This window comes from Chelon labrosus (genome assembly GCF_963514085.1).
Source record: "Chelon labrosus genome assembly, chromosome: 1".
Classification (NCBI taxonomy): domain Eukaryota; kingdom Metazoa; phylum Chordata; class Actinopteri; order Mugiliformes; family Mugilidae; genus Chelon; species Chelon labrosus.
In genome coordinates this window covers 27,247,116-27,273,040 of record NC_140337.1, presented here as the reverse complement: position 1 = coordinate 27,273,040, position 25,925 = coordinate 27,247,116, and the positions used below count along the sequence as shown (strand labels likewise).

The following is a 25,925-nucleotide window of genomic DNA, read 5'->3' as shown; positions in this document are numbered from 1 at the left end:
CTGCAGTTCTCCATATTTCTCTCCACATCGTTCTCAAAAGCTTTAATAAATGTATGATATTTTAATGGATTCCCATCAAGAACTAATGATGAGAGACATTGCTGTTGAATTCAGAGTCTCGTCATTTCGTTTTGCTTTCTCATGATTCCCAGCATCTTGTTTTGATTGCCATCTGTTGACCCAAGGCCTGCATTCAAAGTGCATCCATGTTGAGTTTGTGTGTCATCGTTTGCATTGTGATTCACTGAACGATGTTTGGGTTCATTAACTGACACAGGCTCATAGTGAGTGAATACAGGTGCAGTTTTCTCTTTAGGCCTTTCTCCTTCCTGGATGCAAGCAGTCATGTTTAGTTTCTCTTTGTTTCACTGATGTTTGCGGAATAAATGAATTGGCATTAGAATCGAGAGCTTTTGGTTTTGATTTTCCCTTTTCCAAATTCAAATTCATTCCATCTGAACACCTTGTGGAACTCTTTCCACTAAGGCTGCTCTGAGACCTTAACACCTTTCATTTTGCCATATGTGCTGCAACGACTTCATCCATTTGAAGCTGCTCCTTTTTCCTTTTCAGACGTTCCTCCTGTTCCTCCAGTTGGTGTTTGTCCTTTAACAGTTTCTGTCTTGCCATTAATGCTGCCAAGTCAGCCTCGGCTTGCAGGCGTGTAGAAGAAGCAGTAGAATCAGAAGACTTTCTTCCAGAGTTCTTGCTTCCCACATTTGACACACAGTCATTTGGTTTTACGTCATCTTGCATATCCTCTGTACTGAGTATTGACACAGCCTGAGTTGGAACTTGAGGTTCATCCTCTGTCGGGCGTTGACGCACTGCCTCATTTATTGCATCTGGATCAGATTGAGGTGGGTTGAGGATGTTGTGTTGTTGTGATTCCTTTTGATTGTTTCTCAGCTTATGCATTTAAAACGCATCCATTCCAAAAACTTGCCACACCAGCATATATATACACGTCACCTCTTTTAATTTCCTTTTGATTTCCCATCAATATGTTGTTTGTTGCGTTTGAAACGCATCCACGGACAAAAGCAACATTTCTCCAACACATATCATCCACATTGCACACAGCAGCAGAGCAACATCAACTTCAGACACAGAGCCTTTGATTCAAATTTACGGCTTGGAGATCATTTCAGCATTGGAACACATTGTGCCGAAGAATCCAATCCTCCATCAACCAGACAATTGTTCCCAGTGAACAAACAGCAGTCAATATACAAGCCGCAATCCTTCCTTTGATATATGTGCACATCCACAGGTGAGCTTACCTGGCTGTAGTAGTTGGCTTTAACAGCGGCTCCTAAAAGCACCTACCTCCATACTTTGTCTCTGATGTGTGTATTTCATCCTCTTCCTCTTTTCGTCCCTCTTGATTTCGGCTCCGTTGCTCCGTCAGTCACTTTATGATCCTAATAAACACAAAAACCCAAACAATATCTCTTAACCTTACTACTAACAGAAACATATAATGCATTAATGGCTCCTACATAATGTTTTGTCAAGTCAGTTACTGCACTTTGGGCTAATGAGACACCAGTCCACCAGAACTGAAGAAGCTACTCGGATGAGTGGTGAAACGTCTTCTGGAAAAAAACTCTACAAGTCCAGTTGCCTTTTTTGAACCTTTTTTGGATGGCTAATGAGACAGTTTCTGTCTTTGGCCACTAGGTGTCAGCAGAGTCAAATGTAAATGTTGTGGAGCAAATAACCTTTTCATGAGAACAATCAGAACAAGCGAAGCCACATCATTATTTGAATCCAATTATCTCACTGAGACTTTTTCAACATTTAAACTGATTCACCAGCAAAAAGGAAATAAAACTGTCCAGCAAACAAGAAGCAAACAAGTCATAAAATCCACAGAAAATCTAAAGTGATATCAAACATGGACTAAAGAGGAGCTGATGCTGAGTTTCTCTCTGTGTCTGTACTAAAGCCTAAACCTAAACGTCCCAATGTACCCAACGTACCTTGACGGCATTGGTGAACTTTGAGCAGAAGGTGTGGAAGACGTCGAAGCAGTCGTCCAGCCTGAATGTCCCTCTGTCCTCACAGAAGAAGTCCATCAGCTCGTCGCCTTCCTTCTCCAGCTGCTGACATCTGCTGCGTAACCAACACAGAGACAACGTGGCGTGCTGACGGACGACAAAACGCACACGAGGTTCATGGGTTTGTATTCAGTAAAAGTCCTTGTAGTTGCACAAAACCAGACATTTAATTGGCATCATTAAATAACTGAAATGTGTGTGTGTTACAGCACTGATGCCTCACAACAAGAAGGTCACCGGTTCGAATCCATGGGCCGGCTGGCCTTTCTGTGTGGAGTTTGCATGTTCTCCCTGTGTCTGCGTGGGTTCTCTCCAGGTTCTCCAGCTTCCTCCCACCATCCAAAGACATGCTCATGAGGTTAATTGGTGATTCTAAATTGGCCGTAGGTGTGCGTGTGAATGGTTGTCTGTCTCTCTGTGTTAGCCTTGCGATGGACTGGCGACCTGTCCAGGGTGTACCCCTGCCTCTCGCCCAATGACAGCTGGGATAGGCTCCAGCAGACCCCCGTGACCCTTAACAGGAATAAACGGGTATAGAAGATGAACGAATGAATGAATGTGTGTGTTGCCTGCAAGAAGTTGTCCAGTTGCTGCCACAGCTCAGTGTCTCTCTGGACGCTCTTCTCTACCGAGCACGTGCGAGATGTCAGACACTACAGATCGGCGTCCAGCGTTTCCAGCGGAATTCTACCAGAAACATCAGTCTATCGATCAACGAATGCATTGGGCTTGATTTCAAGCGACAGAGGGAAATATGTGCAGCATACAGAGTTTGTAAGTCCAAACCTCTTTCAACCCAGTCTAGTAAAAGCCTGCCTCCCTTCATCTCCCTACAAATGAACTGCAATGCAACAGAAGTCCTTGTTAAATATTGATAGCTCCACCTGACTTCCTTCCCAAGCAACATTAACCGACTTCGCCCATCCCTAGCAGAGAATACCACTGCCAGTCTTGCAGAGGATTATGGGAAATTTAATGTGTGATCATGAAAGCATGTCTGACCTGGCTGCAGCCTGGACGTGACTCAGCTTCAAAGGAAACTCCAGCAGCTTCTCATCTTTTTTTCTGAGCTTCCTGAAAGGAAATATAGCGACAATTTGAGTTTTATATGTTCAATATTTGAGTGGTCACACGTTAGGTCTCTTGAAGACTGAATCAGCAAAGACACAAAGATGAAGCTAAACAAGAAGGAAAATGACCACAAAAAGACCTTAACCCTCTATAAATCTGATCGTTATAAATATATAAATCTTCATCTTTGTGTCCCACAGTGAACGCTACAGGACATCATTCATACCATTTTCAGTCCAGCTGTACAACAACTCACCTATCTGTAACAGATAACTCCATGTTATTCATGTCAATGGACACTATTGCATCTTATCATCCCTGTGTATATAATATACATTCTTCCGTCTCTATTTCTTGGACATTTGTTCATATGCTGATTTGTACATTTTTGCTCATACTATTTTTATTTTATTTCACTAGATTTTATTTTACTTATTTTTATTTTATTTTATTTAATCTTTCTTTTATCTGTGGTTCTTAAGAGTGTTTTCTATGTGCAACTAAGCTACTGTGACCAAGCAATTTCCCTTGTGGATGAATAAAGTTAATCTAAGTCTAAGTCTAAGTTCTAATTAATACTTTTTAATAGAACGAAAATTTTTACCGATTTTGTTCTCGTGTCCAAATTTAAGCAGTAGAAACCTCACAACTGATCTTTCTGAGGTTTTTCCGGCTGAAAAATGGACACTAGAACAATATCAGTAAAAATGCTTATTATTTAAATGTATCTATTTATTAAAAATGAGTTTCTTATGGCAAATCTAAACCCTAGGGTTGGGGTTATATTGGGAAATGTGATATTTTCAAGTAAGAAGAAGAAATAAATTAATTGAAAACATCAAGTTCTTTAACCAAAAACTTAAACAGATTTATCTAGTTTTTATACATTACACATTTAATACATCATGAAAAAAAGTGTCATTTTACGTTCAACTGCACACCAGTGTCAAGAAAACAACATGAAACAACCACAAACAGATGTGAAACCATCACTAATTGACAGGAACTGACAACAATAAACAAAGCAAAAAATATAGAGAAAGATGTAACACGCTGGCAAAGCACAACAACTAAAATTAGTGAAAAAGGAATTTATTACAATGAAGCCTCATGACCACGTTAAAACTACAAAATGATAAAAAACTGACCAGAGCGACAAAGTGCAGCAGGTTCATGCCCGGTCTGTTGGCTTTGGTGTCGGCCAGAGACAGGAGCGACGACGACTTGAAGCCTGCTGAGTTTCCTGTATAGCCTCCCTGCAACACACACAAAACAACCAACACACACGTTAAACACAAACACAGTCCTGGACATTTGAAGACTGTGCAGCAGGAGAACTGCATTTCCCATGATGCACCAGTTCTAATGCTACTTTCCTGACGTCAGGCAACACTGACAACAATAACAAGGAAGGAGGAAGAAGTCTTTAGTTTAACTCTATGACAGCCATGTTTAACAATCCTTAGAGTTTATTCAGTGGTGTCTCACTCTACATGAAGATATTTATAATCTAGAAATACTTCAACAGGGAGGAAACTAGAAGAAAACTACAATCAACAGGTAAAGATCTGGAGCATTCATTCATGTCCTTCTCTTTGTGGTAGACTTGGATTATAATCTGCCTTCGTCTTGTAGAGTGTTCCTCACACGGAAGGATGTAGTGAAGGGGTTTGTGATTTTCTTACTTCTACTGCAGTGGTTATTTTCTCTGTATATGTATGTGAATTATAGTAGTCATGAAAATGTGTCATCAAACTGTGTTTTAGCTCATTTTACCACCTAAACATTTAGCTGACCAACGTTTTTAAATGTGCTCTGCTGTAAAAAGTTTCAAACTGTTTCTCTTCCTGAATTAGTTAACGTCTGATAACCACTCCCTCTTTCTGGAGCAGTTCCACTCATATTTCCTCATGTTTCCTTGTTCCCTCCCCTTTAGATCTCTACATTGAAGATGGGTGTAACCAGCATGTGGTGATGTGTGAGAGCTGACAGGCTCCATTCACTGTAGAATCACATGTTGTTCAGATCAGAGCTCAGACTAGTTTCACTTCTAGCAAACAGAAACTCACACAGTCGTCGACACAGAGAGGTGAAATGGAGCAGAAAGGAGTTCAGCTGGACAGAGAAACCTTCTCTTGTTCCATCTGTCTGGATCCACTGAAGGATCCTGTGACTACTTCCTGTGGACACAGCTACTGCATGAACTGTATTAAAAGCCACTGGGATGAAGAAGACCAGAAGGGAATCTACAGCTGCCCTCAGTGCAGGAAGACTTTCATACCGAGGCCTGTCCTGGAGAAAAACACCATATTAGCAGAGTTAGTGGAGCAGCTGAAGAAGATTGGACTCCAAGCTGCTCCAGCTGATCATTGCTATGCTGGACCTGAAGATGTGTCCTGTGATGTCTGCACTGGGAGGAAGCTGAAAGCCTTCAAGTCCTGTCTCAACTGTCCAGCCTCGTACTGTGAGAAACACCTCCAACCTCACTATGATGCAGCTCCATTCAAGAAACATAAGCTGGTGGAGCCCTCCAAGAAGCTCCAGGAGAACATCTGCTCTCGTCATGATGAGGTGAAGAAGATTTTCTGTCGTACTGATCAGCAGAGTATCTGTTATCTCTGCACAATGGATGAACATAAAGGCCATGAAACTGTTCCAGCTGCAGCAGAAAGGACTGAGAAGCAGAAGGAGTTGGAGGTGATGCTACAAAAAATCCTGCAGGGAATCCAGGACAGAAAGAAAGATGTGGAGCTGCTTAGACAGGAGCTGAAGGCCATCAATGGCTCTGCTGATAAAACAGTGGAGGACAGTCAGGAGATCTTCACTGAGATGATCCGTCTCATCCAGAAAACAAGCTCTGATGTGGAGCAGCTGGTCAGATCCCAGCAGGAAACTGAAAAGAGTCGAGTCAAAGATCTTCAGGAGAAGCTGGAGCAGGAGATGACTGAGCTGGAGAGGAAAGGCTCCGAGCTGAAGCAGCTCTTAAACACAGAGGATCACAACCAGTTTCTACACAACTACCCCTCACTGCCACCACCCAGTGAGTCTACACACTCATCCAGCATCAAGATTCGTCCTCTGAGGTACTTTGATGACGTGAAAGCAGCTGTGACAGAGACCAGAGAGAAACTACAGGACATTCTGAGAGAGACAAGGACAAACATCTCACTGACAGTGACTGAAGTGGATGTTTTACTGCCACAACCAGAGCCAAAGACCAGAGATGAATTCTTGAAATATTCATGTGAAATCGCACTGGACCCAAACACAGCATACACAGAGCTGTTATTATCTGAGGGGAACAGAAAAGTAACATTAATGAAACAACAACAGTCTTATTCTGATCATCCAGAAAGATTCACTGGTTATTGTCAGGTCCTGAGTAGAGAGAGTCTGACTGGACGTTGTTACTGGGAGGTGGAGAGGAGAGGAGGAGTAGTTGATGTAGCAGTCGCATACAAGAATATCAGAAGAGCAGGACGGTCAGATGAATGTAGATTTGGATTCAATGACAAATCTTGGTCATTACGTGGAGACACAAACAGTTGTAGATTTTACTACAACAAAGTCTCAACTGTTGTCTCAGGTCCTGTTTCCTCCAGAGTAGGAGTGTACCTGGATCACAGAGCAGGTATTCTGTCTTTCTACGTCTCTGAAACCATGACTCTCCTCCACAGAGTCCAGGCCATATTCACTCAGCCTCTCTATGCTGGACTTGGTCTTTATTATGGATCCACTGCTGAGTTGATTAAAGTCAAATAGACAGAAGTCACTTCAGGGACAGTTGGTTAAAATGTGTCTTTTAGTCTCAAGCTGAAGCTTCACATGATGAATAAAGCTGCTGTTTTTGTCATTTGTGTTTAACTTTTATTAGTTCTAGTTAAATTAGTGAGTAGGAATAAAAATCAAGGATTTTGACTTTGATATAAAACTTATTTGCATTTGTTTGTTCTATTGTTGTATTGGAGTTGATTTGTTTTTCCCTGGAGCCTTGAATTTATCTAATCATGTTGACATATTGATTGATGTAAAGAGTTTTCTTCAATATAAACAGTTTATTCTTCCATTAAAACATATGGATGGACTTTATGTTAGTCTCAACGTGGGCATCTAAAGGTTTTTTCTTCTACATTCTTCGTTGCTGTTTTTTGTGCTTCTAATAAAGTTTCCTTGAATAATTAATAAAAGTTGACAGAGTTTAAACACCTGAGAGTTTCAATGAGGTCTTTGTGATACTGACAGGGAGGATGGAATTAAGGTTAAAGAATAATTAAGAGAGAAGGTTACAGATAAATCTTAGGTCAGGGTTAAACCAATTCAAATCCATTTCTAAACATCTTTAAACAGGTGTCTCCACTACGTCTATATAAATCTATAATACTTCCATAACAATGTCTATAACAATGATGGATGTCTCCGTTTACAGGAGTGTGTCAGGGTTATCAGGGAGTCACTAAAATGTTTGATCCAACTGTGTTTGAACAGGATAAAAGAAATGGAATATGACAAGACTATGACAGACAATCCATTTGAACTGATGTTTCAGTCTTGAACAGAAATATTAAGTTTGATAAATTCATTAGTTTTAGTCATTTGTCCGGGTGCTTAATAGAAGTTGATGAAAAAGAAAGAAAATAAATACAGTTTTTGAACAAATAGTGCAGTATGTTGGAGGAGTAATACTTTAGTCATTGGTACATATATTAAATATTACTTCCATACTTGAATGCAGCTATGCAAACATACAAATAATCTCATATGAACAAACTTGCCACAGTTGGTTTGAATCAGACTCTTTAAATATCTCCTTTATTAATCTAATCACTTCTTTACCAAAACAACTCCATTATTCTCTGAGATGAAGTTTTTTCAAAATACAATGTAATAGTCTAATTTCTAATTGAAACAGGCCAGATTGACACAGCCTGGTCAGCTTGGTTAGTGACGTTGAAGGTGCATGATAATAATCATGAAGGCATTTGAGGTTTTACACCCAGCTGGGATTCAGTGTCAGCATTTACAAGAAAAAATGGAGAAATTTTCAAAGATTTGAAAAAGTCTTGTACATATTTATTCACTGTTATTGAAAAAGGACTAATATGACTGAGTCTCCATACCTGCAAGCAGCTCTAGTCATATTACATGTCAGATTTTTTTTCTTATTTCTTATTTTAATGATGAGAAAACGGCCTCTGAGCTCCATGTTAGGAAGGTTAGTGTACTTCATACCTAAACAGGGAAAGTCTGAGTCTCAGTTCATGATTTCTAATGATGTGAGGTTCAGGGACTGCATACAAAGCTGTGTAAATTACAGCGCTTTCTGGTTTCTTGGTGGGATTTAACACAGAGACAGAGGTTTAGTTCCATAGAAATTAGAACCTCATCAGGACGACTGACTGATGGAATAACTAAAGGAGGGTATTTTAGATGAATCGTTGGGTTTAAATGGTTGCAAGTTAGAAAAGACAAGTGATGACTTAACAATTTAAAAAATCTTGGGTTTAGTTACTAGGTTTAGTAAACAGGTTCTGTTCATGCACCATTAAATGCCTTGTTTTGTAGAAAGCCTGTTAGGTGAAGGAGAGTGCAGGAGGCCTCAGGCCTTGGTGCCATCTCAAGGAAGATACTCCCTCCTTCTGGAGAATAGATAACATGTTTGATGACAGGCAGTATGACGTGTACTGAAGATAATCTACCATTGTGTATAAATACTGTTTCATTGTTCTGTTTGGGGAGCTCCTCTCCTATAACCTTGTGTTGTGTGAGATTCTGTGCACTGCTTGAATCAAGAAACGCTGACTTGGAGATCCTCATTGCAAGAGTGGTGATTCCTTTTTTCACCTCACACATTACAAGCTATAACTCAAAATAAAGCATTTCCTCCTGGTGTGGGAAAAAGTATTTCCAATGACTGGTACTCAAAGGAACTAAGATCTGTAGCTGATTTATTCCAAAATGCCACACAGACACTTTTTTGGTTTTCTTCAGGTTAGACATTTTTTAGACATAGAGAGTCCAACTGATAGCTTCCTCTTACCTGGTTATTCCTGTTAAGGGTCGCGGGGTCTGCTGAAGTCTATCCCAGCTGTCATCGGGGGAGAGGCGGGGTACACCCTGGACAGGTCACCAGTCCATCGTAGGGCTAACACAGAGAGACAGAATATCTGGCAACCTTTTCTTGACTACCTTCCCCGTGATCTTGGTGGCCTGCTGCAGAAAGGGCAACCACACTTTGTCTTCACTAATAAGTCCTAAATACTTTATTATACTATTTATTTATTGACTTTTTGTTTTTGGACATAGTACTAATGTAAACAATATGTGGGCTACATGATGGAACTCATGCATGTGAATTAATTAACCTATGTTTTATATGTCGGCAACATCTGCGCTTGTTGGTTTGTTCTTTGATTGTGTAAAATTACTAAAATATATTATAAAAAAAGAAAAAGAACAGGCTCTGAGGAAAAGGCTGTAGTCCTGGAGAGCTTTTATGTCTTCTGTCTTAATAGAAGGCCATGAAAGAGCCCTTTCCATATATGCAGAGGCAACTTTCTGCACATTTCCAAAGTGCTCACATAACAAGGCTTTAGCTTTGACATAGCCCCTTTCTGGGTCAAAGTGTTGGCAGCTTCTCACCAGTTCCTTAGGGTGACCCCTAGTGTACTGTTCCAGGAAATAGAGTCTGTCACTGCAGTTCTCTGTATTTCTCTCCACACCGTTCTCAAAAGCTTTAATAAATGTATGATATTTTAATGGATCCCCATCAAGAACTATGATTTCTCTCTTTGCTAATGATGAGAGGCATTGCTGTTGAATTCAGAGTCTTGTTATTTTGTTTTGCTTTCTCATGATTCCCAGCATCTTGTTTTGATTGCCATCTGTTGACCCAAGTCCTGCATTCAAAGTGCATCCATGTTGAGTTTGTGTGTCATCATTTGCATTGTGATTCACTGAATGATGTTTGGGTTCATTAACTGACACAGGCTCATAGTGAGCGAATAGAGGTGCAGTTTTCTCTTCAGGCCTTTCTCCTTCCTGGATGCAAGCAGTCATGTTTAGTTTCCCTTTGTTTCACTGACGTTTGTGGAATAAATGAATTAGAGAGCTTTTGGTTTTGATTTTTCCCTTTTCCAAATACGAGTTCATTCCATCTGAACACCTCGTGGAACTCTTTCCACTAAGGCTGCTCTGAGACTTTAACACCTTTCATTTTGCCCTTTGCGCTGCAACAACTTCATCCATTTGAAGCTGCTCCTTTTTCCTTTTCAGACGTTCCTCCTGTTCCTCCAGCTGGTCTTTGTCCTTTAACAGTTTCTGTCTTGCCATTAATGCTGCTAAGTCAGCCTCAGCTTTCAGGCGTGCAGAAGAAGCAGTAGAAACAGCAGACTTTCTTCCAGTAGCAGAGTTTTTGCTTCCCACATTTGACACACTGTCATTTGGTTTTACGTCATCTTGCATATCCTCTGTACTGAGTATTGACACAGCCTGAGTTAGAACTTGAGGTTCATCCTCTGTCGGGCGTTGACGCACTTCCTTTGATATACGGCTTCCAAGTGCACATCCACAGGTGAGCTTACCTGGCTGTAGTAGTTGGCTTTAACAGCGGCTCCTTAAACTGTTTCTCAGCCAGCGCCTACCTTCATACTTTGTCTCCGATGTCTGTATTTCATCCTCTTCATTTCGGCTCCATTGCTCCGTCAGATGCTTTATGATCCTAATAAACACAAAAACCCAAACAATATCCCTTAATCTTACTACTAACAGAAACATATAATGCATTAATGTCTCCTACATAATGTTTTGTCAAGTCAGTTACTGCACTTTGGGCTAATGAGACAGTTTCTGTCTTTGGCCACTAGGTGTCAGCAGAGTCAAATGTAAATGTTGTGGAGCAAATAACCTTTTCATGAGAACAATCAGAACAAGTGAAGCCACGTCATTATTTGAATCTAATTATGTCACTGAGACTTTTTCAACATTTAAACTGATTCACTAGCAAAAAGTAAATAAAACTGTCCAGCAAACAAGAAGCAAACAAGTCATAAAATCCACAGAAAATCTAAAGTCATATCAAACATGGACTAAAGACGAGCTGATGCTGAGTTTCTCTCTGTGTCTGCACTAAAGCCTAAACCTAAACGTCCCAATGTACCCAACGTACCTTGAAGGCATTGGTGAACTTTGAGCAGAAGGTGTGGAAGACGCCGAAGCAGTCGTCTGGCCTGAACGTCTCTCTGTCCTCGCAGAAGAAGTCCATCAGCTCGTCGCCTTCCTTCTCCAGCTGCTGACGACTGCAGCGCAACCAACACAAAGACGACGTGGCGTGCTGACGGACGACAAAACGCACACGAGGTTCATGGGTTTGTATTCAGTAAAAGTCCTTGTATGAGTGTGAGGACAGAATGAACAATTTATTTATGTCAAATATGAGGAATTTATCTCAATGAATCAATTATTTAAAGGTAAAGATTATTTGTGTTGCATTCTGGCCTCAAGCTGCAGATCAGTGGCTGTCTTATAAGGATGACAGAGTTTTATTGTGTATAGAGCAGCAACTATTTCACTGATTATTGTGCATTTTTGGGGGTTTTGGACGAAGCAGTTGCACAAAACCAGACGTTTAATTGGTGTCATTAAATAACTGAAATGTATGTGTGTGTTACCTGCAGGAAGTTGTCCAGAAACTTCAAGAAAATCTCCTATTGAGACAAAAAACAGAGACAAAGCAAAGAGAAAGATGTAACACGACAACAAAGATGAAAAGCACAACAACTAAAATGAGAGAAAAAGGGATTTATTACAATGAAGCCTCACGACCACGTTAAAAGTACAAAATGATTCTGATTCTGATATAAAACTGACCAGAGCGACAAAGTGCAGCAGGTGTCGGCCAGAGACAGGAGGGGACGACGACTTGAAGCCCACTGCGTTTCCTGCATAGCCTCTCTGCAACACACATAAAACAACCAACACAGACATTAAACAAAAACACAGTCCTGGACATTTGAAGACTGTGCAGCAGGAGAACTGCATTTCCCATGATGCACCAGTTCTAATGCACCTGTCCTGACGTCAGGCAACACTGTCGACAACAACAAGGAAGGAGGAAGAAGTCTTTAGTTTAACTCTACGATGGCCATGTTTAACAATCCTTAGAGTTTATTCAGTGGTGTCTCACTCCGCATGAATATATTTATAATCTAGAAATACTTCAACAGGGAGGAAACTAGAAGAAATTCATTCATGTCCTTCTCTTTGTGGTAGACTTGGATTATAATCTGCCTTGGTCTCGTAGAGTGTTCCTCACATGGAAGGATGTAGTGAAGGGGTTTGTGATTTTCTTACTTCTACTGCAGTGGTTATTTTCTCTGTTTCATCTAATGTATGTGAATTATAGTAAAATGTGTCATCAAACTGTGTTTGAGCTCATTTTACCACCTAAACATTTAGCTGACCAACGTTTTTAAATGTGCTCTGCTGTAAAATGTTTCAAATGGTTTCTCTTCCTGGAATTAGTCAATGTCTGCACAAAAAAGGTTAAAAAAAAGGGCAACTGGACTTGTAGAGTTTTTTGAGAAGACGTTTCACCACTCATCTGAGTAGCTTCTTCAAGATCAAGATCAAGATGAAGAATCCTTTATTGTCATTATGTGAGAACATAACGAAATGTTGTACGGTAGCTCTGGCTTAAATAGCGCAATACAAAAAGAATAGGCAAATATTTAATTATAAGAATAAAGAATAAAATAAGATGAAAAAGTAAAAAATACAGTTGTACAACTGTACAAATACATACATATCAGTTCTGAACTGAAGAAGCTACTCAGATGAGTGGCGAAATGTCTTCTCAAAAAACTCTATAAGTCCAGTTGCCCTTTTTTGAACCTTTTTTGGATATACCATGACCTGGATGACTGAGAACCTTTACAGACATAGTCAACGTCTGATAACCACTCCCTCTTCCTGGAGCAGCTCCACTCATATTTCCTCATGTTTCCTTGTTCCCTACCCTTTAGATCTCTACATTAAGGATAGGTGTAACCAGCATGTGGTGAAGTGTGAGAGCTGACAGGCTCCATTCACTGTAGAATCACATGTTGTTCAGATCAGAGCTCACACTAGTTTCACTTCAAGCAAACAGGAACTGACATCGACACTGGATAGGTGAAATGGAACAGAAAGGAGTTCAGCTGGACAGAGAAACCTTCTCTTGTTCCATCTGTTTGGATCTACTGAAGAATCCTGTGACTACTTCCTGTGGACACAGCTACTGCAAGAACTGTATTAAAAGCCACTGGGATGGAGAAGACCAGAAGAGAATCTACAGCTGCCCTCAGTGCAGGAAGAGTTTCAAGCCAAGGCCTGTCCTGGAGAAAAACACCATGTTAGCAGAGTTAGTGGAGCAGCTGAAGAAGATTGGACTCCAAGCTGCTCCAGCTGATCACTACTATGTTGGACCTGAAGATGTGGCCTGTGATGTCTGCACTGGGAGGAAGCTGAAAGCCTTCAAGTCCTGTCTGGTCTGTCTGGCCTCTTACTGTGAGAAACACCTCCAACCTCACTATGATGCAGCTCCATTCAAGAAACACAAGCTGGTGGAGCCCTCAAAGAAGCTCCAGGAGAACATCTGCTCTCATCATGATGAGGTGATGAAGATTTTCTGTCGTACTGATCAGCAGACTATCTGTTATCTCTGTTTAATGGATGAACATAAAGGCCATGAAACAGTCCCAGCTGCAGTAGAAAGGACTGAGAAGCAGAAGGAGGTGGAGGTGATGCTACAAAAAATCCTTCAGGGAATCCAGGAGAGAAAGAAAGATGTGGAGCTGCTTGGACACGAGCTGAAGGCCATCAATGGCTCTGCTGATAAAACAGTGGAGGACAGTCAGGAGATCTTCGCTGAGATGATCCGTCTCATCCAGAAAACAAGCTCTGATGTGACGCAGCTGGTCAGATCCCAGCAGGAAACTGAAAAGAGTCGAGTCAAAGATCTTCAGGAGAAGCTGGAGCAGGAGATGACTGAGCTGGAGAGGAAAGGCTCCGAGCTGAAGCAGCTCTTAAATACAGAGGATCACAACCAGTTTCTACACAACTACCCCTCACTGCCACCACCCAGTGAGTCTACACACTCATCCAGCATTGAGATTCATCCTCTGAGGAACTTTGATGACGTGAAAGCAGCTGTGACAGAGACCAGAAAGAAACTACAGGACATTCTGAGAGAGACATGGAGAAACACCTCACTGACAGTGACTGAAGTGGATGTTTTACTGCCACAACCAGAGCCAAAGACCAGAGATGAATTCTTGAAATATTCACGTGAAATCACAATGGATCCAAACACAGCACACACAGAGCTGTTATTATCTGAGGGGAACAGAAATGTAACAAGAATAAGTCAAAAACAGCCTTATTCTGATCATCCAGACAGATTCACTTTTTATCCTCAGGTCCTGAGTAGAGAGAGTCTGACTGGACGTTGTTACTGGGAGGTGGAGTGGAGAGGAGGAAGAGTTGGTGTAGCAGTCGCATACAAGAATATCAGCAGAGCAGGGTGGTCAGATGAATGTGGATTTGGATTCAATGACAAATCTTGGTCATTACATTGTTCCACAAACAGTTATAGATTTTACTACAACAAAGTCTCAACTGTCGTCTCAGGTCCTGGTTCCTCCAGAGTAGGAGTGTACCTGGATCACAGAGCAGGTATTCTGTCTTTCTACAGCGTCTCTGAAACCATGACTCTCCTCCACAGAGTCCAGGCCACATTCACTCAGCCTCTCTATGCTGGACTTGGTCTTGATTCTGGATCCACTGCTGAGTTGATTAAAGTCAAATAGACAGATAGGTTTGGTTTGGGTTTAGCCCTGATTCAGGACCACTATACATGTATAGAAGCAATTCTAGAAATATAAAGTCAAAAGATAGCAGACAGTCCTTTTAGTGACTTTTAAATTTGAGGAAATGACATCCCTTTGATTTGTGACAAAGTGAATTTTACAGGTGCTGTAGTAATAGATCATAATGTATAGGAATGTAGCTGCAATGATTAGTAAGTAAAACCATGCTTCTTGATATTGTTTTTAATGTGTTTTGTTGTTGTTTGTAATGTATATTTATATGGATTTTATAATGTGCACAATGGTAGTATTTGATGATATACAGACTAAAAAAAATGGCCAAAGGTAGAACTGTGTGCCTATTGTCTCCTGTAGGGGGAATCAGTAGTAATTTGTAGCCAGATTTCTTTGAAAGAGGTCAAAATCCAATCTGGCAAACTTTGGGTACTTTGGGTGACTATTGAAATGTCAAAATTGAGAGCTGGACCTGTCCTGTTTTTACTAAAACCTTTACAGAATATGTGTGTTTTGTATTATTTGATAAAACTCTTGATAAAGTTATAGTCAAGGGGTTGTTGAATCTTTGCACAAATTCATTGCTATTTTAAGATATTTTAGGTGGGGATGAAAAATATCTCCTATAGTTTATCACAAATTAATCAGGCACAGTAACAGTCAAAATGTTATTAATACTAGGAATCTATTCTTTGAAGTCATATCTATCCATAGAGAACAGGGTCATAAATATTAATAATAATAATAATAATAATAATAATCTGATCGTTGAGCAGCTATTACTGATTTAATTTGGGTCTTTTAAGGTAAGCATAACCTCCCAGCACTCAAGGACTTAACTGGTTAAGCAGTTTTATCTATTTGTTGGTGGAGTTTAAAGTGTCACCAGCTGAAAATGATTCATGCCTGTTGAACTACAATACAACTGTATGTAAAAATAAATGAATCACTTAGAAACTATTTAAATGTGTCAAATTTTTATTTGGATTGGAAATGGTTCGCTGAACAAGAAAATGTCTTTTACAAAAAGATTTCGGGTCTGACACGGCCTCCGAAACCCACGACTGCTACATCCTTACACTTTTACAAAACCAGTCCAGCAGGTGAAAGATGACACAAATTTATCTGCGAACCATTCGCCAAACTGCTTTTAGATTCCTTTCATACCCATGGATTTGTGACTGAAGTGGATGCAGTTTGTGACTGAAGAATGCAAAAACTTTTAAGCAGCACTGTGTGATATTGTATATAGTGTATATTATCAAGGAAGAGATGTTCACTTTCCTGAACTTCGTTGGCCACTAATGTAATAGTTCTGTTTAGCCACTGGATGTTTATGGACAATTAATGTCTTTTAAAAAATGACATCTATTTTTGTTCACCAGCTATTTTGAAGTGTTTCCTTACCTGCTGGGGATTACTTTAAACTCAAAGTGAGAGAACTGTTTCAAATGTGTCAAAGTTTAATTAGGTTTAGGCTTAGCCCTGATTTATGACCAGTATACATTTATAGAAGGAATTCTAGTAAATATAAAGTCAAAAGATGGCAGGCAATCCTCTTAGTGACTTTTAAAGTTGAGAAAACTATATCCCTTTAATTTGTGACAAACTGAATTTTACAGTTGCTGTAGTAATAAATCATAACTGAATTGAATGTGACTGCAATGATTAATCAGTGAAACAATGCTTCTTAATATTGTTTTTATAATGTTTTGTGTTTTTGAGACTATCCACATGATTCTCCATCAAAGTGAACCTCATCACGACTTGCCTGACAAAATCTGATCCCTGTGCCATAATTTCACACGTGGTTATGTGCTTCCATCTAGTGGGCTAATGGTGGTGCAATAGATAGTGTGTCGTCTCAGGTCCTGATTCCTCCAGAGTAGGAGTGTACCTGGATCATAGAGCAGGTATTCTGTCTTTCTACAGCGTCTCTGAAACCATGACTCTCCTCCACAGAGTCCAGAGCACATTCACTCAGCCTCTCTATGCTGGACTTTGGTTCTTTGGTTATGAAGACACTGCTGAGTTGATTAAAGTCAAATAGATAGAGTCGGTATATATTTAGCAATGACGTAGGACACATTCTAGAAATACAAACTAAAAAAATGGCAGGCAATTCTCTTATTGGCCTCTAAATTTGAGTCAATTTTATCCCTTTGATTTGTGACAAACTGAATTTTACAGTTTCTGTAGTAGTTCCTTCGTTGGGTTGCTGGGTTTACCCTCAGAGATGAGGAGGGTGAGGAGCTGGAACACCCGGAGTAGAGTTGTGGCTCTTTCCCTTGGAAAGTGTCCAGTTGACATGGTTTGGGCATCTGGTGAGGACGCTGTCTGGGTGCCTTCCTTTGGGAGTTTACCAGGAATGGTGAGCTGGGGGGAGACCCCAGAGTAGACCCAGAATTAGTTTTGCGGGGTTGTCCTGGGAACACCTGGGCATCTCCCAGGAAACTCAGATCAAACTGTGTCAGAACGAAGGGAAACGAAATGTACGGAGAAGATGTTGAACGGCTCATGGGTTGTTGAATAAAAATCTTTGCATGAATTTATTGCTATTTTCAAACATTTTAGATGGGTATACAATTGTAAATATCTCCTGTAGTTTATCATCAATTAATCAGACATAGTAAAAGCCACAATAACTTGACAAAGTTGTCCTGATGTAGCTGAATAACTGCCATATTTGTTTACACATTAACAGGCCATTGTGTGAATGAAAATACAGTAAATAAGAGTAATTTCTGAAAATTTATTAATTAGTTACATTTGTTGTGTAATAAGTATAGTGTAGTGTTTGCAGCCTTCAGAATCAGCATGTCTGTGAAGATTCCCAGTCATCGAGGTCATGGTATATCCAAAAAAGGTTAGGGTTAGGCCAATTTTTATCCCTTTTATTTGCGACAAACTGATTTTTACAGTTTCTGTAGTAGTTTCTTTATATGGTCATTACTGAATTAATTGTAGCTGCAGCGATTAGTAAGTGAAACAATGAGAGTTGGGAGTTTATCTGGCAAGCTGGGGGGAGACCCTGGGATAGGGGAGACCCTGGCATAGACCCAGAATTCGCTTTGAGGGATTGGCCTGGGAATACCTGTTCATCTCCCAGGAAACGAAGATCAAACTGTGTCCGAACGTCAGGAAGACAAAATGTATAGAGAAGACTTGGAACGGCTCATGGGTTTTTAATTTGAAGTGTATAGGGATGGACAAATGAAAAACTATGATTTGATAATTTGACAAAGTTGTCCTGATGTTGCCGAATAACTGTTTGCTACTTTTGTTGATAAATTAACAGAGTGGGACCGTCGCGTGAGTGAATAAGAGTAATTTCTGAAAATGCATTAGTTAGTTACATTTGATGTGTAATAACTATAATGTAGTGTTTGCAACTTTCAACATCAGCAGATTTTCTCACGAGTCCTGAGAGTAGACAAAGAGAACCCAATCAAACAAATTAAACAGAAATATTAGTCTTTTTTATTAGTTTATTCTGGAAAATTAATGATTTGTTCATATCTGTGTGTTGAAAAGGTATGTAAACCCTTGTTTTCAGTATCTACTGTGACCCCTTGTGCAGCAATAACAACAAAATGCTTCCGGTAACTGCTGATCTGACGTATGAGCCATTGATATATAAATTATGTGAAAATGCAAAAAACCTTTAAGCAGCACTGTGTGATATTGTATATAGTGTATATTATCAAGGAAAGAGCTGCTAATTTTCCTGAACTTGTAATTGTTCAGTTTAGCTGCTGGATGTTTATGGAAGATTAATGTCTTATAAAAACTTATTTATCTATTTTTGAAAAGTGTTTTCTTACCTGCTGGAAATTAATTTAAAATCAAATAAATGTGAGAAAACTGTTTCAGATTGTTTCAGTGTTTAATTGGGTTTAGGTTTAGACCTGATTTAGGATCACTATACAAGTATAGAAGTAATTCTAGTAAATATGAAGTCAAAAGATGGCAGGCCATCCACTTAATACATTTGAGAAAACTATATCCCTTTAATTTGTGACAAAGGGAATTTTACAGTTGCCGTAGTAATACATCATTGCTTAATTGCGTGTAACTTCAATGATTAGTAAGTGAAACAATGAGAAAACTGATTGGATTGTTCAACTCAGAGACACACCCCTATCACACTCATTAAACTGCAACAAAATCAGTGCTACATTTTAAAGATATTATATATACAAAATATTTTGCCAGATCCGTTGCAATTACTCCAGTTAACAATGACTGCCAACATTTCTGCAAAGCACTTTCTTGACACATGTACCACCATGATTTGTCTTAGTTTGTATGCATGGCAGCAGATGCAGCAAGAATTTGTTTGACCATCACCACTATTGATTGGTGGAATCACTATGCTGTCAAACCTGACTAGCCCAACTACTGCAGGGTGTAAATGCAAAAGACAGGCAAATAAATGGGTGAATGCTGGGACAGTGAAACTCTTCCGACATTTTATAGACCTCTTTAAAAACAACCTATGACCTCGGGTTCTTCCCTGATGAAGCACCAGAAGTAGCACCAGAAGGTGTATTCTAATTCAATTTTATTTATATAGTGTCAACAATACCAAGTGTCTCAAGACGCCGGCCTGAAACCCCCAGAGCAAGCCTGAAGGCAACGGTGGCAAGGAAAACCTCCCCTTTAACAGGAAGAAACGTTGAGCAGAACCCAGCTCAAAAGGAGGGACCCATCTTCCTAAGGTCAGCTGGGTAGAGAGAGAAAAGAGAGAACAGCAGGAGGAATGAGATAAACACACATCTATCATAGATACATACATCTGACTAAAGCATTATGTAGAATCTGATGATGATAAAAATACAACATATAGCTGATGATGTTACATGACAGTTTGAGAATATAAAAGGTATAGTACAGTGCATCCGGAAAGTATTCTCAGCTCTTCCCTTTTCCCCTATTTTGTCATATTACAGCCTTATTTCTGAATAGATTAAATTCATGTTTTCTTCAGAATTCTACACACAACACCCCATAATGACAATTTTATTTATTTATTTATTTTTGAGAACCTTGCACATTTATTAAAACTAAAAAACTAAGAAATCACATAAAAATTCAGAGCCTTTGCTCAATACTTTGTTGATGCACCTTTGGCAGCAATTGCAACCTCAAGTCTTTTTTAATTTTATGCCACAAGCTTGGCTTACCTATCTTTGGGCAGTTTTGCCCATTCCTCTTTGCAGCACCTTTGACCCTCCTTCAGGTTGGATGGGAAGCATCGGTGCACAGCCAATTTCAGATCTCTCCAGAGATGTTCAATCGGATTCAAGTCTGGGCTCTGGCTGGGCCACTGAAGGACATTCACAGAGATGTCCTGAAGCTACTCCTTTGATAACTTGGCTGTGTGCTTAGGGTTGTTGTCCTGTTGAAAGATGAAACGTTGCCCCAGTCTGAGGTCAAGAGAGCTCTGACGCAGGTTTTCATACAGGACGTCTCTGTACATTGCTGCATTTATCTCCTCTATCCTGACTAGTCTCCCAGTTCCTGCCGCTGAAATACATCCCTGCAGCATGATGCTGCCACCACCATGCTTAACTGTAGGGGATGGTATTGGCCTGGTGATGAGTGGTGGCTGGTTTCCTCCTGGTTTTCCTCCATGCCATGTTCCTTTTACAACAGAGTGGCTTCCGTCTGACCACTCTACCATACAGACCTGATTGGTGGATTGCTGCAGAGATGGTTGTCCTTCTGGAAGGTTCTCCTCTCTCCACAGAGGAATGCTGGAGCTCTGACAGTGTGATCATCGGGTTCTTGGTCACCTCCCTGACTAGGGCCCTTCTCCCCCGATCGCTCAGTTTAGACAGCATAAGGCTGTAATATAAAATGTGAAACTTTCCAGATGCACTGTAGGCAGGTTGAAGAATTGTTCAATTCAAGTAGGAGTGGAATACCACAGGCCATGTAGACTGGGCAGGTTGATGAGACCACGACAACAGATGTAGTATGGAGGTCCAAAAGAAACACAACTCCAGGCCAATCTATCTACCAACCATTTGCCAAACTCCTTATAGATAGAATGAATTCACAACCATGTGCAAAATGTGCAGTAACATTAATTCCAGCCCAGCATCATCTATCACACACAGAGGAGGAGTTCTACAGACTGATGGCTTGAGGCAGGAAAGATTTCCTGTAGTGTTCCTTGAGACAACAAAGTTGTCCGAGTCTCTTGGAGAAGGTGCTTCGTTGCCCGTCTATTGCATGGTGGAGAGGGTGGTCAGGGTTATCCATGATTGATAATAGTTTGTATAGTGTCATCTCTGATTCAAAAGTCACCTGTCTGCAGCCAGTGACAGAGCCAGCCTTCCTGATCAGTTTATTCAGTCTGCTGGCGTCACTGGCTGCAATGCTTCAGATTCATTTCCTACCTACGGATTTTTTTTTCCCCCAAGGTAATGAAAATCAATATTTGTAATATTAATATTAATATACAAATAGGTTACTATGAAAGAAATATACACGCTGTACAACATTAAAGAAGATTTCTCAAAGACACCGGCAGTGATAGGTTTCAGGGTTGATGGTGAAACTCCTCCAACTGTAGTGATGGTAAACTTGGTAATAATAGCAGTAATTTCTAAAGAAACAAGATTGAATAAATGTTATGTCAACATGTCAACGATAACCACTGCTTTGACTCAAGCCTAAAAAATAAAAATAAAAAATTCCTCCCTTCTCTCCAACACAATGTTTCACAGTTTATTTCCTGGTTCCACCCTTTACATAGATTAGCCTGCTGAGGGATTGGTGGAATCACTATGCTGTCAAACCTGACTAGCCCAACCACTGCAGGGTGGAAATGCTAAAAAAACAAAGAAATGGGTTGGGCCTTCAGTGTGACACTTATATTTACTGCTGGGAAAGTGAAACTCTTCCAACATTTACTGTTGTTGAAGGGTGAAATGGCACAGCAGACTGAGCAACATTTGGGTAACATCTCTTGTTCCATCTGTGTGAATCCACTGAAGGATCCTGTAACTACTTCCTGTGGACACAGCTACTGCATGAACTGTATTAAAAGCCACTGGGATGAAGAAGACCAGAAGGGAATCTACAGCTGCCCTCAGTGCAGGAAGACTTTCATACCGAGGCCTGTCCTGGAGAAAAAGACCATCATAGCAAAGTTAGTGGAGCAGCTGAAGAAGACTGGACTCCAAGCTGCTCCAGCTGATCACTGCTATGCTAGACATGAAGATGTCGCCTGTGATGTCTGCACTGGGAGGAAGCTGAAAGCCTTCAAGTCCTGTCTGGTCTGTCTGGCCTCTTACTGTGAGAAACACCTCCAACCTCACTATGATGCAGCTCCATTCAAGAAACACAAGCTGGTGGAGCCCTCCAAGAAGCTCCAGGAGAACATCTGCCCTCATCATGATGAGGTGATGAAGATTTTCTGTCGTACTGATCAGCAGATTATCTGTTATCTCTGTTTAATGGATGAACATAAAGGCCATGAAACAGTCCCAGCTGCAGCCGAAAGGATTGAGAAGCAGAAGGAGGTGGAGGTGATGCTACAAGAAATCCTGCAGGGAATCCAGGAGAGAAAGAAAGATGTGGAGCTGCTTGGACAGGAGCTGAAGGCCATCAATGGCTCTGCTGATAAAACAGTGGAGGACAGTCAGGAGATCTTCACTGAGATGATCCGTCTCATCCAGAAAACAAGCTCTGATGTGACGCAGCTGGTCAGATCCCAGCAGGAAACTGAAAAGAGTCAAGTCAAAGATCTTCAGGAGAAGCTGGAGCAGGAGATCTCTGAGCTGGAGAGGAAAGGCTCCGAGCTGAAGCAGCTCTTAAACACAGAGGATCACAACCAGTTTCTACACAACTACCCCTCATTGCCACCACCCAGTGAGTCTACACACTCATCCAGCATCAAGATTCGTCCTCTGAGGAACTTTGATGACGTGACAGCAGCTGTGACAAAGACCAGAGAGAAACTACAGGACATTCTGAGAGAGACATGGACAAACATCTCACTGACAGTGACTGAAGTGGATGTTTTACTGCCACAACCAGAGCCAAAGACCAGAGATGAATTCTTGAAATATTCATGTGAAATCACACTGGATCCAAACACAGCAAACACAGATCTGTTATTATCTGAGGGGAACAGAAAAGTAACATTTATGAATAAACATCAGTCTTATTCTGATCATCCAGACAGATTCACTAGATGGAGGCAGGTCCTGAGTAAAGAAAGTCTGACTGGACAATGTTACTGGGAGGTGGAGTGGACAGGAAGAGGAGTTGGTGTAGCAGTTGCATACAAGAATATCAGCAGAGCAGGGAGCTCATATGTATGTGGATTTGGATACAATGAAAAGTCGTGGTCATTACGTTGTGAAACAAAAAGTGTTAGATATTTCCACAACAAAGTCCCAACTGTCGTCTCAGGTCCTGTTTCCTCCAGAGTAGGAGTGTACCTGGATCACAGAGCAGGTATTCTGTCTTTCTACAGCGTCTCTGAAACCATGACTCTCCTCCACAGAGTCCAGACCACATTCACTCAGCCTCTCTATGCTGGACTTCACCCTCTTTATGTTGGAGTCACTGCTGAGTTGATTAAAGTCAAATAGACAGATAGAGTAGGCTTATTCTTAGTCCTTATGTAGGGCCATGATGCATGTATAAGACGATTTCCACAAATACAAAATCAAAAGACGGAAGGCAAACCCTTTTAACGACTTTTAAATTTGAGCCAATTTTATCCCTTTAATTTGCAACTAACTGGATTTTACCGTTTCTGTAGTAGTTTCTTTTTATGATCATTACTGAATTAATTCTAGCTGCAGCGATTAGTAGAGAAACAATGTGAGAACTGATTTTGTTGTACAGAATCAGTCTGTACACATAAAATAAAGATAAAATTAAAAAAAAAACTAAAATTGAGAGATAAAGGATAAGAGCAGATATATACAACAATCCAGGAATTTGTATGGCGAGTATATACAATAATGCAGAGTTATTGTTATTGTTCATTTGGATGGTCTCACACTCTGACTGCTGGGTTCATCAGAGCGACAGCCCGGAAGAAGAAACTGTCTTTGTGGTGGGTGGTTTTGGCATACAGTGCTCTGTAACGCCGGCCTGAGGGGAAGAGTCTAAACAGGTTGTGACCAGGGTGTGAGGGGTCTGTGGAGATTTTACCAGCCCACTTCCTGATCCTGGACCGGTACAGGTCCTGGATGGAGGTGAAGATCAGGACCAATGATCTTCTTCTCTGCAGACCTGACTGTTCTCTGTAGTCCTTCCCTATTATGTCTGGTGGCAGATCCAAACCAGACCGTGACAGATGTGGTCAGGACAGACTGGACTATTGCAGTGCAGAAGATGATCAGCAGCTCCTGAGGCAGGTTGAACTCCCTGAGCTGACGCAGGAAGTACAGCCTCTGCTGAGCCTTCTTCCTTACAGAGTCTATGTGGGAGGTCCACTTCAGGTCCTGTGAGATTGTGGACCCTAGGAACCTGAATGAGTCTACTGTAGGGACTGTCCTGTTGGGGATTGTGAGACGAGGGGTTGATGGGGGTCTCTTCCTGAAGTCCACTGTCATCTCCACAGTTTTGAGCAGGTTTAGCTCTAGGTGGTTCTGACTGCACCAGAGGACCAGCTGTTCCACTTCCCTTCTGTATGCAGACTCGTCGCCGTCCCAGATGAGTCAATGATGGTGATGTTGTGATATGTTTTTTGGACAGTTTTCCTGTTGTTTTACTAGTTTACCAAAACATATTCAAATATATAAATCTTCACTGTGATGATATGAGGGTCAGCACCTCCAACTCTGAAGACACCCTGGCAGAAAACGATGGATTGTCAAGGCGTTCAAGCATCTTGTGTTGTTTATGAGTGATGGTTGGACTGTTGTGATGAAGAGGGAGCTGAGCAAAGCTCTGGATTTTCCAGTCGATCAATGATCAAACCCTGACCTATTGTCATGAACTTTTCTAAAAAAAATGCATTAGATACATTTGTCGTGTAATCAATGAAAACAGAAATATTATACTTGTTTATTTATACAAGAAAATTAATAATTTGTTCTCATCTGTGAGTTGAAAAATTCTGTAAACCCTTTTCAGTATCGGCTGTGACCTCGTTGTGCAGCAGTAACAACTGAATATTTCGGTAACTGCTCAAGTTTTGAGTAATTTTTTTGTGGAAAGGTAGAAAAGTCTGAAGGGTACAAAAACTTTTAAGCAGCACTGTGTGATATTGTATATAGTGTATATTATCAAGGAAAGAGTTGTTAATTTCCCTAAACTTGGTCAACCACTAATGTAATAGTTCTCTTGAGCCACTGGATGTTCATGGAAGATTAATGTCTCATAAAAAATGACTTATCTATTTTTGTTCACCAGATACTTTGAAGTGTTTCTTTACCTGCTGGAAATCAAATAAAAGTGAGAAAACTGTGTCAAATGTGTCAAAGTTTTACTAGGTTTAGGTGTAGCCCTGATTTAGGACCACTAAACATGTATAGAAGGATTCTAGTAAATGTGAAGTCAAAAGATAGCAGGCAATCCTTTTAGGAACTTTTAAATTTGAGAAAACTACATCCCTTTAATTTGTGACAAACTGAATTTTACAGTTGATGTAGTAATAGATTATAACTGAAGTAGCTGCAATGATTAGTAAGTGAAACAATGCTTCTTGACATTGTTTTTGTTAAGTTTTGTGTTTTTAAGACTATACACACGATTCTCTATCAACTACCACATGGCCACTTGCCCGACAGAATCTGATCTCTGTGACACAATTTCATACATGGTTATGTGCCTCCATCCCAAACCCACATGACTGTTATAGTCATTACACTTCTACAAAACCAGTCCAACAGGTGAAAGACGTCACCCAATTTATCTGCCAACCATTTGTCAAATTCCTTTCATACCTATGGATATT

The 25,925-nt window shown here is 40.5% G+C and overlaps 3 protein-coding genes across 3 annotated transcripts; 2 read left to right on the top strand and 1 right to left on the bottom strand.

The window, feature by feature from the left end:
• Nucleotides 1–1,546: 1,546 nt before the first annotated feature.
• Nucleotides 1,547–5,046, bottom strand: LOC311492054 (FH2 domain-containing protein 1-like; the record flags this gene model as incomplete). The annotated part of the gene is given in 5 exon segments (XM_084550184.1): nucleotides 1,547–2,115; nucleotides 3,066–3,127; nucleotides 3,129–3,137; nucleotides 4,283–4,390; nucleotides 4,996–5,046. Coding segments are annotated over 5 exon segments (387 nt in total). The 3' UTR covers nucleotides 1,547–1,958.
• Nucleotides 4,572–16,581, top strand: LOC311492046 (uncharacterized protein). Its single transcript, XM_084550172.1, has 4 exons — nucleotides 4,572–4,694; nucleotides 5,071–6,887; nucleotides 13,168–13,195; nucleotides 13,302–16,581. Exons 2-4 carry the CDS (start codon nucleotides 5,229–5,231, stop codon nucleotides 14,975–14,977), a joined length of 3,363 nt encoding a protein of 1,120 aa, XP_084406298.1. The 5' UTR covers nucleotides 4,572–4,694; nucleotides 5,071–5,228; the 3' UTR covers nucleotides 14,978–16,581.
• Nucleotides 16,582–21,734: 5,153 nt separating this feature from the next.
• Nucleotides 21,735–25,371, top strand: LOC311504492 (tripartite motif-containing protein 16-like). Its single transcript, XM_084567630.1, has one exon. The coding sequence runs from the start codon at nucleotides 21,850–21,852 to the stop codon at nucleotides 23,602–23,604; it is 1,755 nt and encodes a 584-aa protein (XP_084423756.1). The 5' UTR covers nucleotides 21,735–21,849; the 3' UTR covers nucleotides 23,605–25,371.
• Nucleotides 25,372–25,925: the final 554 nt, after the last annotated feature.

What these genes read in the sequence shown, in the direction of transcription:
- LOC311492046 (XM_084550172.1), top strand. Translation starts at nt 5,229, where the DNA reads ATGGAGCAGAAAGGAGTTCAGCTGGACAGAGAAACCTTCTCTTGTTCC. An exon ending in CCACTGCTGAGTTGATTAAA is followed by an intron (nt 6,888 to 13,167) that starts GTCAAATAGACA and finishes CTCTACATTAAG; the next exon opens with GATAGGTGTAACCAGCATGT. An exon ending in TAACCAGCATGTGGTGAAGT is followed by an intron (nt 13,196 to 13,301) that starts GTGAGAGCTGAC and finishes GACACTGGATAG; the next exon opens with GTGAAATGGAACAGAAAGGA.
- LOC311504492 (XM_084567630.1), top strand. Translation starts at nt 21,850, where the DNA reads ATGGGTTGGGCCTTCAGTGTGACACTTATATTTACTGCTGGGAAAGTG.